This window comes from Leguminivora glycinivorella, chromosome 16, assembly GCF_023078275.1.
Source record: "Leguminivora glycinivorella isolate SPB_JAAS2020 chromosome 16, LegGlyc_1.1, whole genome shotgun sequence".
Lineage (NCBI taxonomy): Eukaryota > Metazoa > Arthropoda > Insecta > Lepidoptera > Tortricidae > Leguminivora > Leguminivora glycinivorella.
The window spans coordinates 15,673,059-15,687,664 of record NC_062986.1 but is presented as its reverse complement, the minus strand read 5'-3'; the positions used below and the strand labels follow the sequence as shown (position 1 = coordinate 15,687,664).

The following is a 14,606-nucleotide window of genomic DNA, read 5'->3' as shown; positions in this document are numbered from 1 at the left end:
ATATGAAGGAGAAAAACTGGTCTCATCTGAGTGTCTGACGCAGACAACATTCCTTGAGACAATTCACCATGATGGAAAACACTACCTTTTTAAAAGGCAGATTATTTTGGGTGAGGTAGTCATCTGAAAGCTACTGTTGTGACAAGTCATAATTATGTAAAATGCACAATATTTATCGACAAAATTGTACACTTTACTCATACTAAAAGACAGTGAAAGTACTTGTTTCAGTTAGAACATCTTATTAACTGTCGGTTAAATAAAAAACATATGAAAAAAAAAGCTTTTTCAATTAGTAATGATTGTTTTTCTGATGCTCGTTTAGGAAAAACCGCGTGAAGCACAGAATTCGGAGCTCTTATTATGTACAATTTGATAAGATCACTCTCATAAATGAGGTAAATTTAAGTTCCAAATATCTTGTACTTAAGGCCCATTAAACAATATTTATCATTTAATCCTTTGAAATTGAGAAATTGAAAGTAAAACGAACTCAATTTTGTCTTGAAAATACATCGAAACAAGTGATCATTTCTCCGAAAATCTACATGTTATCGAAGTTATTTTAGTATATAAATAATCTGCACAATGTGCTTAAACTGCTGTTATCCATTTGTCGTTATAATATTTTATCATGATTTTTTGCCAATTTTTTGAAAACTAGCCTTCCTGTCGCTATTTTACCGGCGACGGACGCCTGCGATTTCAGTGCCGCGCCGGAGCTCGAGGAGGTAAGACGTATGTCGCTTTGGTCTCCGAGTTTTCATCGCAAACGTCGAGAATATTTATTGTTGTGTGGGTCGGACGCCTTGTTTCTACACGGGCTATCCTCGCATTGTGTGTGTGTAAACAGCGACCAACGAATTTGATCCTAGATCCGTAAATATTTGCTTTTGTAATACTTTGTTATGTTTTAAATGTTAAAGTATTACAACGTTGTGATGATAAAAATGTGAAAATTACAATACGGTCAAGATGATAAGACACATCAAGATGGTACTCGGGATCTGATGATGGAGCCAGAAGGTGGTCACCAGTACCAGTGAACCATGTAAGGAAACGACTTCGTGTTTAGGCTCGTTGGGTTCGTCTCAACAAGACCTTTGACAAGAGGTGGTACTCAGGGTCTGATGATGGAGCCAGATGGTGGTCACCAGTACCAATGAACCATATAACTAAACCCAGAGATGGGGAAATCGTAATCGATTCCGGATTACACGATTACTTGATTTTACTTTGTAATCTGACACTACTGGGTGTCAGATTACTTGTAATGTAATTAAGTGAAACGGTAAATTACCATTACATGTAAAGGAATCACTAATCATCTATACAATCATTACTATTACCAATAATTCGGAATCATAGTCGATTCAAAATAACTGAAATTATTGACTTGATTACTTTCAGGTTACGAATATGTAGTACCTCAGATTGCTGACTGTCACTTTGACACAAAAGTCGTCATGGGTGTCGTAAAATAGGTTTTAGGAGGTGCTGATTCCAAAATTAATGACTAATGTTCAATCTGACATTGCTGACTGTCACTCTGACACAAAAGTCGTCATGGGTGTCGTAAAATAGGTTTTAGGGGGTGCTGATTCCAAAATGAATGACCAATTTGGAATCTGACATTGCTGACTGTCACTTTGACACAAAAGTCGTCATGGGTGTCGTAAAATAGGTTTTAGGGGGTGCTGATTCCAAAGTTAATGACCAATGTGGAATCTAACATTGCTGACTGTCACTTTGACACAAAAGTCGTCATGGGTGTCGTAAAATAGGTTTTAGGAGGTGCTGATTCCAAAATTAATGACTAATGTTCAATCTGACATTGCTGACTGTCACTCTGACACAAAAGTCGTCATGGGTGTCGTAAAATAGGTTTTAGGGGGTGCTGATTCCAAAATTAATGACCAATTTGGAATCTGACATTGCTGACTGTCACTTTGACACAAAAGTCGTCATGGGTGTCGTAAAATAGGTTTTAGGGGTGCTGATTCCAAAATTAATGACCAATGTGGAATCTGACATTGCTGACTGTCACTTTGACAGAAAAGTCGTCATGGGTGTCATAAAATAGGTTTTAGGGGGTGCTGATTCCAAAATTAATGACCAATGTTCAATCTGACATTGCTGACTGTCACTCTGACACAAAAGTCGTCATGGGTGTCGTAAAATAGGTTTTAGGGGGTGCTGATTCCAAAATTAATGACCAATGTTCAATCTGACATTGCTGACTGTCACTTTGACACAAAAGTCGTCATGGGTGTCGTCAAATAGGTATCCGGAGGTGTTTGAAAACTAATGACCAATTTGGAATCTGACACTGTTGACTGTCACTTTGACACAAAAGTGATCATGGGTGTCTTCAAATAGGTTTTCATGGGTACTGATCTCAATATTAATGATCAATTTGGAATCTGACATTGCTGACTGTCACTTTGACATAAAAGTCGTTATGGATGTCGTCAAATAGGTTTCCTTTCCAGGGGTACTGTGCAATGTCAGGTTCCAAATCGGTCATTACTTTTTAAATCATTTCATTAATTTTGGAATCAGTGCCCCCTAAAAACTATTTGACTACACCCATGATTCCTTTTGTGTCAAAATTACAATTAGCACTGTGAGATTCCAAAATAGTCGTTAATTTTGGAATCAGCACCCCGGAAACCTTTTTGAAGACACCCATGACGACTTTTGTGTCAAAGTGACAGTCAGCAATGTCAAGATTCCAAATCGGTCATTAATTTTCAAATCAGCACCTCCGGAAACCTATTTGACGACACCCATGACGACTTTTGTGTCAAAGTGACAGTCAGCAATGTTAGATTCCACATTAGTCATTATTTTTGGAATCAGCACCCCCTAAAACCTATTTTACGACACCCATGATGACTTTTGTGTCAAAGTGGCAGTCAGCAATATTAGATTCCACATTGGTCATTAATTTTGGAATCAGCACCCCCTAAAACCTATTTTATGACACCCATGACGACTTTTCTGTCAAAGTGACAGTCAGCAATGTCAGATTCCACATTGGTCATTAATTTTGGAATCAGCACCCCCTAAAACCTATTTTACGACACCCATGACGACTTTTGTGTCAAAGTGACAGTCAGCAATGTCAGATTCCAAATTGGTCATTAATTTTGGAATCAGCACCCCCTAAAACCTATTTTACGACACCCATGACGACTTTTGTGTCAGAGTGACAGTCAGCAATGTCAGATTGAACATTAGTCATTAATTTTGGAATCAGCACCTCCTAAAACCTATTTTACGACACCCATGACGACTTTTGTGTCAAAGTGAAAGTCAGCAATGTCAGATTCCACATTGTTCATTAATTTTGGAATCAGCACCCCCGCAAACCTATTTGACGACACCCATGACGACTTTTGTGTCAAAGTGACAGTCAGCAATGTCAGATTCCACATTGGTCATTAATTTTGGAATCAGCACCACCTAAAACCTATTTTACGACACCCATGACGACTTTTGTGTCAAAGTGACAGTCAGCAATGTCAGATTCCACATTGTTCATTAATTTTGGAATCAGCACCCCCGCAAACCTATTTGACGACACCCATGACGACTTTTGTGTCAAAGTGACAGTCAGCAATGTCAGATTCCACATTGGCCATTAATTTTGGAATCAGCACCCCCTAAAACCTATTTTACGACACCCATGACGACTTTTGTGTCAAAGTGACAGTCAGCAATGTCAGATTCCAAATCGGTCATTAATTTTTAAATCAGCACACCCGAAAACCTATACTCGTGGTATATGCACTTGAAATGTGAAAGTGAAAATGCTAGAATGATATGTAAACCACGAAGTTGTATAGTCATATTGTTCATTGGTATTGGTGACCACCATCTGGCTCCATCATCAGACCCTGAGCACCACCTTGAAGTAATTAGAATTGTATTTGTCTTATTTTATCATCATATTAATATAATTATACTTTACTCTAATACTTATCATATAACAAAAGCAAATATTTGGGATGGGATCTACTTTTATAATTATTACTTTAATTTTTTAAATAAATTTTAACATAATTGATATTATTTCGCGCTATATTCTCGTATTTTCGTACAAAATAATGTTTATTAGAAACCAAAAGTTTATATCGAGATAGTAGATTGTGGTTGTTATCAAAATTCCCATAGAAAGGATCAAGATTGTTTTGTCCATTATTGTAGTGCGAGCGAGTGATAAGACGTGCTAGAAAGGGTCGGCATATTGGGCTCGCGCGGCGGGTAAAATACCTAATTTCGCCCGACGCCGAAATGTTATAACGCTCTTAATGCTGTCAATCATGATCTGTTACTGGCCACTCTCAGGCACTTGAATGTATCTGCATCTGTGGCTGGGTGGTTTTCTTCGTATCTGGAGGACCGCCGACAGATGGTCCGTGCTGACCGTACGACTTCTGACTGGTGCACGATTACATCTGGAGTTCCACAAGGGGGAATCCTATCACCACTTCTCTTCTCTATTTTTATCAATCTCGTTACTACTAAATTAAAATGCTCTTACCATCTGTATGCTGATGACTTGCAGCTTTACACAACAGCAGGTGTAAAAGATTTGGATCAGGCCATTGCTGAAATTAACATGGACCTTAACCACATTTCCACTTGGTCACATTGCTTTGGCATCACAGTTAACCCAGCAAAATGCCAGGCTATATTACTCGGCAGCCCCCGCCTACTCTCTGGGGTGAACATGGCTGACTTGGTGCCAGTTCTCTTCGAGCAAGAAGTTATACCTTTTGTGTCGCAAGTGAAGAATCTGGGGCTAATAATCGACAGTGGGCTTACATGGGAACCTCAGGTGTCCGATGTTAGTCGTAGAGTGACTAACACATTGAGAGCACTCTACCGTTTTAAATATTTTCTCCCGGTCAGCACAAAAACTCTCCTCGTCCAAGCTCTTGTTCTGCCAGTACTTGATTACGCTGATGTTTGTTATTCTAATCTCACCCAAGATTCTTTGAATAAGTTAGAGCGGTTACTTAATAACTGTATTCGTTTCGTTTTTGGCCTTCGTAAGTACGACCACATCTCTTCTTTCCGCAGAATGCTCAATTGGCTTCCTATTCGAGAACGTAGGTCCCTTCGTACTTTATGTACTCTATACTCGATTCTCTTTGACCCGTCAGCCCCCGAATATCTCCGCTCGAAATTCAAATTTGATACACCACGCCCTGGCGCTGATCTTCGTTCCTCTCGTAGTTTAAGGCTTATTGTCCCTCAACATCGTACCGGTTTTATGTCCAACTCTTTTACTGTCCAGGCAATTAGACTTTGGAACTCTCTTCCTCTCTCAATTAGACAAGCACAGACCAAATTCGCATTCAAGCGCATGTTGCGCAAGTATTTCCTTGACAAAGTTTCTTCATCGTCGTCTTAATGATTCACACTAGGTATATCAATGTAAATATATATGTATGTTTATTTTTATTACGTATATATGTAAGTTTATCTTGAATATGTATAGTTTAATATTCATCTATCCATAGTTTAGGTTACAGTTTCCTTTTCCTTCTTTTTATTAAGACACTGCACCTACTTAATCTTTCTGGTTTAGCCCATTGGTTGACTGGTAGAGAATGCCTTGAGGCATTAAGTCCGCCATTTGTACCTTATATAATTATGTGATCTATACTAATATTATAAATGGGAAAGTGTGTGTCTGTTTGTTTGTCCGTCCTTCGCGGAAAACGGAGTGACGAATTGTCGTGATTTTTTTAAGTGGAGATAGTTGAAGGGATAGAGAGTGACATAGGCTACTTTTTGTCTCTTTCTAACGTGAGTGAAGCCGCGGGTAGGTAGTAATCTTATAATTTATCGCATTCTTTGAAGTAAGTAGGTATTTTGACGAGAAAGAAGCAGAACTACTTTAAGCAGAAACATTAATTTAATTATATTCGTAAAATACTTATACAATAAATTACAATGAAACATTTCAAACTCAATCATTAATTGTAGTTGCAGCAAGCAGTTCTACAACTAAAATTTAAACAGTGAAGGTTAAAGAGGATTTAAGAGAGAGAAGGTTTAAGAGAGAGAGAGAGAAACAGCTTGGTTTAAGAGAAGATAGTGGAACGGAAGTCTTTGCCCAGCAACTGATTGGATATATTGCACTGAAGGCCACTTGCACCAATGAAAATGGAGGGTTAACCCACCATTTTATTATTATTATTATTCAATTATAGGCGAGCAGCTATCAGCTGATGAGCCTATGTCACACAGTGTCTCATGATTTATAGTTAGCAAAGTCATGTCACTATCTTATTATTTAAAAGCCACTTGTCTAGTCTGTTTTTAAACACATTCACTGAGGGAGCAGTAACAACACTATCCGGTAAACTGTTCCAAGCTTAGTTTTATATGGAATTTGACAGTTGACAGCCCACTAACCCTGAGTTAAGTGGTTGGTGCAAGTGGGCCTTAGGTACTTAATTGAGAACTAAATTTTTAGAGACCTTTGTCTTGCAATGGGAAAATTTATTAGCTTGCAGTATATATTATTATGGGAAAACTTAACACATGCATACCATGTCATTCAATTAATGCTTGTGTAAGTATTGTAGGATTAAACAACAGTATAGTTTGTATAGACAGGTCTGCTGTGCCCTTTAAAGCATGGTTTTCATGGGAGATGTCTAAAAATTCACAATTCACAATGTCACAATTTTCGTTTTCTTTCAACCCTTTAATTGCCAAGAGTGGCACTGAGACTTTAGTAGTTTCATGTGCTCTGCCTACCCCTTTATGGGATACAGGCGTGAATGTATGTATGTATGAATGTCTAAAAATTACAACTGTGAAAACAAAAATATTACTTATTATGGTAACCTGTGTGGTCACATTTTTCTTTTTTTAATGATCAACTGCTAAGGCCGATATTAGACTATCAGATCTTTATCACAGAAATATGATCATAATTTTATGCTTGCTGTCAAATAGGATCAAATTTCTAGACAATATGAATCATATGTTGTTATTACACTGTCATAGATTTATTAATATAAATTGTGTTACCTGTTTAGTTTCACCTTCCAGCTCTATGATCTGAAGGGTGAGTGAACTCTCCATAGCAGCTGACTCGTTGAGGAGTGCATTTTCCTGCTCTATGCCGCTCTGTGTCGTCACTTTCTGGGTTGAATCTAGTTTCATCAAAGCCTGCAACAACATTGTTCCAATGAAATAATTGGAAGAAAAAGACATGCTGCTCTGACCCCAAGTACTTAGGATAAGGGCAAGTGAATGATGATGGTTTCTTGATTTAACCCGTGGAGCGTCCTATAGACACACGGTGTCCCATAACTAATATGTAAGTTAGGGGGCAGGCGCTCCAAGGGTTAATCAACAATATTTTTTTCTTAATTTTGGTGAAGTATTTCCTATAGGTATTTATTTTAGGAACAAACAATGAGTAATATGTAGTAGGTACAGTATGATTTAATTTAACTTACTAATAAGTATATTTCAAGTATGGGTAATGGAATTCTTGATGTGGGCATAAATAAATTCCTTGTTCAATTAATTGATTTAATTATTACATTAATTAGCTGATTGATCATGTGTCACTTAGTTTCATTGTTGTGGTAAAAAATTCAAATGAAATTGTAATGGAATGTGTCTGGAAATGCAATTATCCAATCAAATTATTTATTTGAAGACAAATTGTAGATTAGTTGTACATAGTGGGTTTTAGCTGTTTTACCATCTTACATGTTTAAGCTTCATGACAATGCTTTTGGCACCAAGTTAATCAAGTCCATCAGAAAGTATCGGAGTAAGGTTTTGAATTGATTTTTGTGACTGCATTCTATATTTAAAAGTCTGTCAACCGAAATCTATTGATACATTTGTGTCTACAAAATAATTGACTTGCGTCATGCATGGGTTTGGGCAACTTGAAAAAGTGGTCTTTATAATTTTCTTTCATACAGAAGTTTATGAAGTTTATTTTTTTTTTTCATGGCTTTTAATTTCAGATGTCTTGCAGTTGATAACATTCTTATAAGAAAGCATTGTGATTCTAATGTATATTTCACAGTCACAAATGTATTTTCACTAATGGTTTTGAAAGTAGTTCAACTTATGAATGCGAAATTGTAAAAAATATGCTTAGAAGTTAACGTTGCTGCACGCTTAATGTGCGGATTAATGCATGAAAAGTGAAAATGATGCGACAGAATGTAGGGCACTAACCTCTTGTGTGATCTCGAGCTCGTGCCGGGTGTTCTCGAAGAGCGTCTCCAGCTCGTCGCAGCGCTGCTGCAGCGCGCTCTTCTCCTCCAGCAGCACCAGCCCCAGCTGCGCCGACTGGATCTTCTCGCTGCTGGCCTGGTCCAGCTCGCGACCGAGCCTCTCGATCTCGGCCTTCAGCTCCGCCACAGACATCTCCCCTTGCGCCGTGGCTGCCATCTTGTGACAGTTAGACGGCCTTCTCTCTTATCCACATAAACAAATTAAATAATCTCGGAAAACAACGATTAAAAATGTTAAAATCAAAAATAATTCCTACATTCTCCCAAAAGTATCACGTCTTGACAGTTCAATGCACTACTGACAGCCATTGCCAACATGAAGATAGTGTGAAAAAGTTGACGTTCGGATACACGCTACACAACTTCGAAACTTTAGTCTTTTTTGGTTCTTGCACGTGGCGGATGTAGCTTATTCATGTCGAGTAAAAGCTTGTTATTGACGCTCAGGAGACCAACAGGAGACGTGCTAGGACAACAACATTTATGTTCTTCTGGATACTAAACTAGACTAACCTACGCGTGTTTTTTATAACTAGAGTAAAAAAGTGGCCACAGAGTCGTGTTGTCCCGTTTTACAGCACTACAATGTTGCCACTTTTTAATTTCTACTTTTTTACTTACGAACAACAGACGGTCTTAAAATTCATATTCTGAAAAAAAACAGACAGTTGCAAAATTATATGGAACTCCATGTATTATGATTTTTCAGATTATGAATTTTATGAGTCTGTTGCTGGCCTTGCGGACATTGGCAAAAATGGTTCACAGGAAACTGAAAAGTTGTTGAAAAGTTTGCGTTTTCACTAGTCAGGTTTAGGTACAGACCAAGGACGATCACATTAGTAACGTCCTTGTGCTGTGTACAAATAGGTTCAATTTACTCTGGCATAAAAATGTCCAGGTCCCTCTAGTGTAATAAAATATCTTTTTTTGCCAAACTTTTAATTGAACCTAAATAAACCATATTTATTATAGTGGGAGGTATTTAAATAAAACTATACCATATAAGGATAAATGTAATTTATTCCTTGTACGTCTAATAAGTGAGAAATATATACAAAAACATATGATTACTTACAAAACACCACATATAAAATTCTATTGCATAACTTTGTACCTACATCTACAAGCCGATGGATCACTATTGCTTTGGAGTATCAAAAAACATGGAAACAATATCAGAAATTAAATAAATAAATTGTAATTTAGCACTAATCCATCAATATTTTTCGAAACATGTGGTATTTAACCGTAAATGATTTAAAATATAGTACATTTCATTGTAAAGTTTTGGCATCTACTTATTTCCATGATTCTTGTTAACTTACACATATTCATGCAATAGTGAAATGTACAGTGGACGATTGTTTCATAAACAAGTTTCATCATAAGAAAAGCGCGTTATTAATCAAAATTTGAACTAAATTTTCACTTACGATAGAAATTGACAAATGTTAATAAGTAGTAGTAAGTAGGTGATGATATTAATAAAATATAGGAGCTATGCCTGGATTCTAAAAGGAATGCTTCTTCTAAAACGGGGTTTATTCGAAAATGGAAAATATTCTAGGAATTAGGAAAAAAGATGACTAAGTGAGATTTGCAATAGCGTAGCGTAGGTAAATGTTGTTAAACTGCGAAATAATTTTAATTTCATAAATATCAAAATTATTACTAAGTATTTTAGAGAAAAAATGAAAAGTGTTGTACACAAAAAAAAAATGATCCGTAACTGTATATCCTCGGCTTAATATTCCTTTATAGAGTATAACCATAAACAATGTTAAGGTTAATAGCACCTTAGATCTTGCGTATTGCTTTATAAAATCATTGATTTTCGTTTCCTGGCTGCACCACACTTCGCTCCCGTCTCTGCGCAAATATGACTGCCAGGGCCGAATTCCATTAAGGCCGCTGTACACATATGGCCAACGGTTCCACCAGCCCTTTGTGAAACCCCTTGGCCAAGATAAGAGCCGCTGTTTACACATTGGCGAACCAATCACTTGGCATTGGCTCTTCATGAAAGATGGACGTGGAATAGAAAAGTCTAGGAAATTCTAGGCCATAGACGTTGTCAGAAAAATTTGATTAAAAAATAATAACCCCGTAGTAAAATTAAATTATTTGAAATATTAACAATTTTTTGAATATTCTGATAAGAACATTTATCTTTTTTAGGAAATACATTAAACATTTGCAAGGTTATTTTATTTCCTAAAATCTACTCAATTATTAGCATAGATAAACTTATTATTTTCGTAAATATTTCACTACTGTCCTCTCTGACGGCTGACGACCAACTGAATGAAGCGCCAACGTGTAAACGCAGTTGGCCATTGGCGCCAAGATCCTTTGATGTGTGGACAAAAAACCGACACCAATCGGTTGGCCGGCAAGCGCAAGCGCCAACTGCCAACTTACGGCCAAGTAGCCCTCTACACGCTTGGCCAAGAGGGTTGGTGAAACCGTTGGCCATATGTGTACAGGGGCCATTAGACCTAGTACCAGGCAATCTGGCAATGGATTCGAAAAGGAGAATAGGGCCTGATAGATTTATAGGGCCTCCCGAGTGCCTATGTCCTCCAGGTCTTTAAATCCGGGCCTGGTGACTACAGCATTCTGGCAAACGGAGCGAAGTGTGTTGTCACCATAATCATAAATAATTGACTCAACATGTATTTTTGTCTACAAAAAAAAAGGAATGTTATCAAAATTTCTACACCTAAACACACTAATATAATAAATAGTTAATTACCATAAGACTAAATAATAATAAAATTTTGAACAATAAATGACTTCAATTTCTGTACTATCTAAGTATACATGATTATATCTAGTAATGATCATTATGGTTACATTACTCGTAAAAATAAATAAAGAAATGTTTGTAAGTTTAAGGTGAAACCGATGAATTGCAAAACTAAGAACTAATAAATAACATCAGTTTTACATTATAGGAGTGAAAAAGAAAACCGCTACAATGAAATATGAATATTTTTCTCTTCCCTAATTTTGCCGTTCATCGAAGGAAAAGAATGCTTGACTTCAAATTACTACAAAAGTAGTTTAAATAATAGCTGCATGTATTTTACTGCACATTTTAAACTTTACTCGTCTATGATAGGGTTGACGATTTCAAATCATATGGATCTGTTTGAATCTATTTTCGTCCTAAGCTTCTGCCTAGTTCGTACAGGTAAGTTACAAGTAATAATTTGTACTGCAATAATATGTCTAATAAAGATATTGGCACCAAGGTGGTGGGAATTTAAAATAAATAATAATCGGCTTAAATTAATATAAACACTTGATGAGATTTTTACATTCCATTGAGCAACATAAAATATCAGTAAATAACTGTCGATGAATAATAATGAGCAACTTATCTAAATGATTAATTTAACATAAATTGGTATATTATTATACTACATATTTCAAATCGATATTAAGTTTCGCATAATGATTAGATCATTTTGACATCAATAACAAAAATCAATTAGGAATTGGATACGTCTCGTAACAAAATCTGCCATCAACTTTAATTCTTAAGTACGTAATCAATAAACTTCTTACTGTATGGTGACACCAGCCGGCGTATCATGCTGCCAATTTTATCACTTATCCGTCACGCTTTAGCAAGTATGTCAGTGTGAGAGTGACAGATGTCTTATCCACGTGGATAAGTGATAAAATTGGCAGTATGATACGCCGGCAGGCAGGCAATCATGGCCGCTTGATAAATGATAAAACATCAGGCCGTCCCTATCGCACTTAAAAATAGTGCAGATATTTATCGCGCGACCATACTTGACTGCCACAGTTTACGACAGATATTTATCAGCAGATCTGAACACCTTTACATAGCTGAAGTTTCTATTACTATATTTATGTTTAAAAGCAATCAATAATTGTTTGACATATATCGTTCAGTATTATTTTATCGAGACGGAAGACCAATTAAATTCAATGTTATGTTTCTTTATTATAATATTCTCCTTTTCCTTTATTATTTTATTCTCCTAATCGTAATTAAGTACCTTAACACTATAATTTCGCTAAATAAATAGAATGATAATCATTATTACGAGACTAGTTGTAAGTTAATAATTAAGTTGGATATAATGTATTGAGAAATCGAATAGAATATGTGACAATACAGCACCAAATGGACAAAATTATAATAATTATTAATTAAATAATACATAAAATATTCATATGAAATCATACGAAACTCTTTCGTGTACATTTCAGGTAAAAATCATTTATTTATGTTGTAATAATGGAATTTCTGACACAATGATTGTATTGTTTGAAGAATAAATAAATGAAATGACTACCTTACTGGTATTATAACCGTAAAGTGCCAATGTAAAAAGTAAACAAATATTTTTTTTCTGTTGAATTTGACGAATATTGGATGTAATGGTCTAAGTTGTAAGTCGACCAAGTGACCATTAAGGTACAATATTTTTATGATTATTCCTGGCACCTATAGCGTGTATTCACCGCCTAATTTACACTCATTATAGGCGACGTACACACTATACTATTATAAATCAATGTATTTTAATTAAAAACTAAAAAAAATATCGAACAATAGAACAATAACGGTGTTTCAGGTTAGTCTGTGCTAAATAATACTTTAAAATGTGAAATTGTGTTATAAGTGAGGATTCAAGTAAATATGAATAATGAGTAAACGTGGCAGTTCCGTTACCAACTTTATAAATAAGTATAATTGAGATAGAAATGTATAATTAATAACCTCGTCCTGCCCACCATATACAGTTTGAGTCATTGAAATTTAAACCAAATAAATGAATAAATAGATTTTCCTTTGTATCACGATTTAGGTAAAATATAAAAAAAATAGGTATTTTTTGCCTACCCAGGCTTTCAATTTATAAATTCCAAAAAATGGAATATGTCCTTTATAAATCACATTGGGCAGGACGAGGATATATCCTAATAACCTTCACATGCCCTTGATGTATCAAATTACTTGCTAGACCTCTTTCAAGAGTTAAAACATACAATTTGGCAATGGTATGAAACCGTACAAATTCATCTATTTATTTCACACAGACATCACATCATTCACATCACCAAGGGAACTTATCACAAATACTTTATAAATTATGGTGCTTACATCATTTCTAGACTTGACATTTCGCGCGAAATAAATTCGCTAATAACGTATTGTCTGAGTGCGACCAATCCCTACATCGATAGAACACTACCTATACACGATTCGATGACAGAAAGTTTCGACAGTAATTTTCCTAATAAGATCGAAGTATGCTTTACTCTTTCAGCATATAGTTCTATTTTACTTGCAACTATATTTTTCAACGAGTGTCGAGAACGTCTAGATTATTTACCAAATCAGGGACCTAATTGCGTGTACAAATTAAGGTTTAAAATTCTTAGGGAAACATTAACCCCCCTTAGTCACAGTGAGATATCCCGCTATCGCAAATAATATTTAGTATAGTCGACTATAAAGAGATGTATCCACTTTTCACCTTATTGCATTGTAATAAGGTGAAAAAGTGGATACATCTCTTTGTAGTCGACTGTACATAAGACACGACTGTTTAAATCAGTGATTAGCAATCAGACCGATGACGGTTCAGCCAACTCATCAACAATTTAGCATTAGTCAATATTCATCAAAACTCAAAATTCCTACTATATTTACATGAGAACGCAGTTCGACAGCGGCTCTTGAGAGGTCCTCACACTAGCCATAACGTCTGGAACCGAGCTTGGCGACTCATTCCTCGCGGTCTGTTTGATAACCGTTTTCTGTAGAGGTGTAGGATCTAGTTGGGGATCCACTTTAGCCGACTTTGGAACTCATTTACTCTCTCTATCGTAACAAGTTAATTTAGCATTAGTCAATCATTCCTACCATTACATAAGCACGCAATTCGACGGCGGCTCTTGAGGCGGCGGCGGCGGTGTCGGTACCGTGACATTCGCCCTCACACTAGCCACAACGTCTGGAACCGAGCTTGGCGACTCTTTCCTCACCGTCTGTTTGATCTCCTGCGCTTTCTGAAGGGGTTTAGGGTCCGGTTGGGGTTTGGGTTTGGGTTCCTGCAGCGAGCCGGTGCTGGCGGTGCGCACGCGCGTCTTCACCATGGACATGCGGCGCTCGCGCGTGTTGATGATGGAGGTGAGGAAGGGGATCTGGTTGCTAATGGCAACCATGAACGGTTTGTAACCCAGGCTGAAAGTTGAAAGTTTTTGGTTATTATTTATATAATGACTGGAAAAATTAGCGTGTTAAAGAATAGAGTATAA

The 14,606-nt window shown here is 36.5% G+C and overlaps 2 protein-coding genes across 2 annotated transcripts in view; both read right to left on the bottom strand.

The window, feature by feature from the left end:
* Window positions 1-8,578, bottom strand: part of LOC125234550 (protein bicaudal D) — a 30,081-nt gene extending 21,503 nt beyond the window's left edge. Inside the window, 2 exon segments of the mRNA XM_048140830.1 lie at window positions 7,060-7,200; window positions 8,236-8,578. Of these exon segments, the coding sequence (XP_047996787.1) occupies window positions 7,060-7,200; window positions 8,236-8,451 (357 nt within the window). The 5' untranslated portion in view covers window positions 8,452-8,578.
* Window positions 8,579-11,983: 3,405 nt separating this feature from the next.
* The window catches only part of LOC125234620 (guanine nucleotide exchange factor subunit Rich), a 90,107-nt gene continuing 87,484 nt past the window's right edge, over window positions 11,984-14,606 (bottom strand). The window contains exon 29 of the mRNA XM_048140945.1: window positions 11,984-14,532. Coding sequence (XP_047996902.1) covers window positions 14,214-14,532 — 319 coding nt within the window. The 3' untranslated portion in view covers window positions 11,984-14,213. The remainder of the gene's footprint in view (window positions 14,533-14,606) is intronic.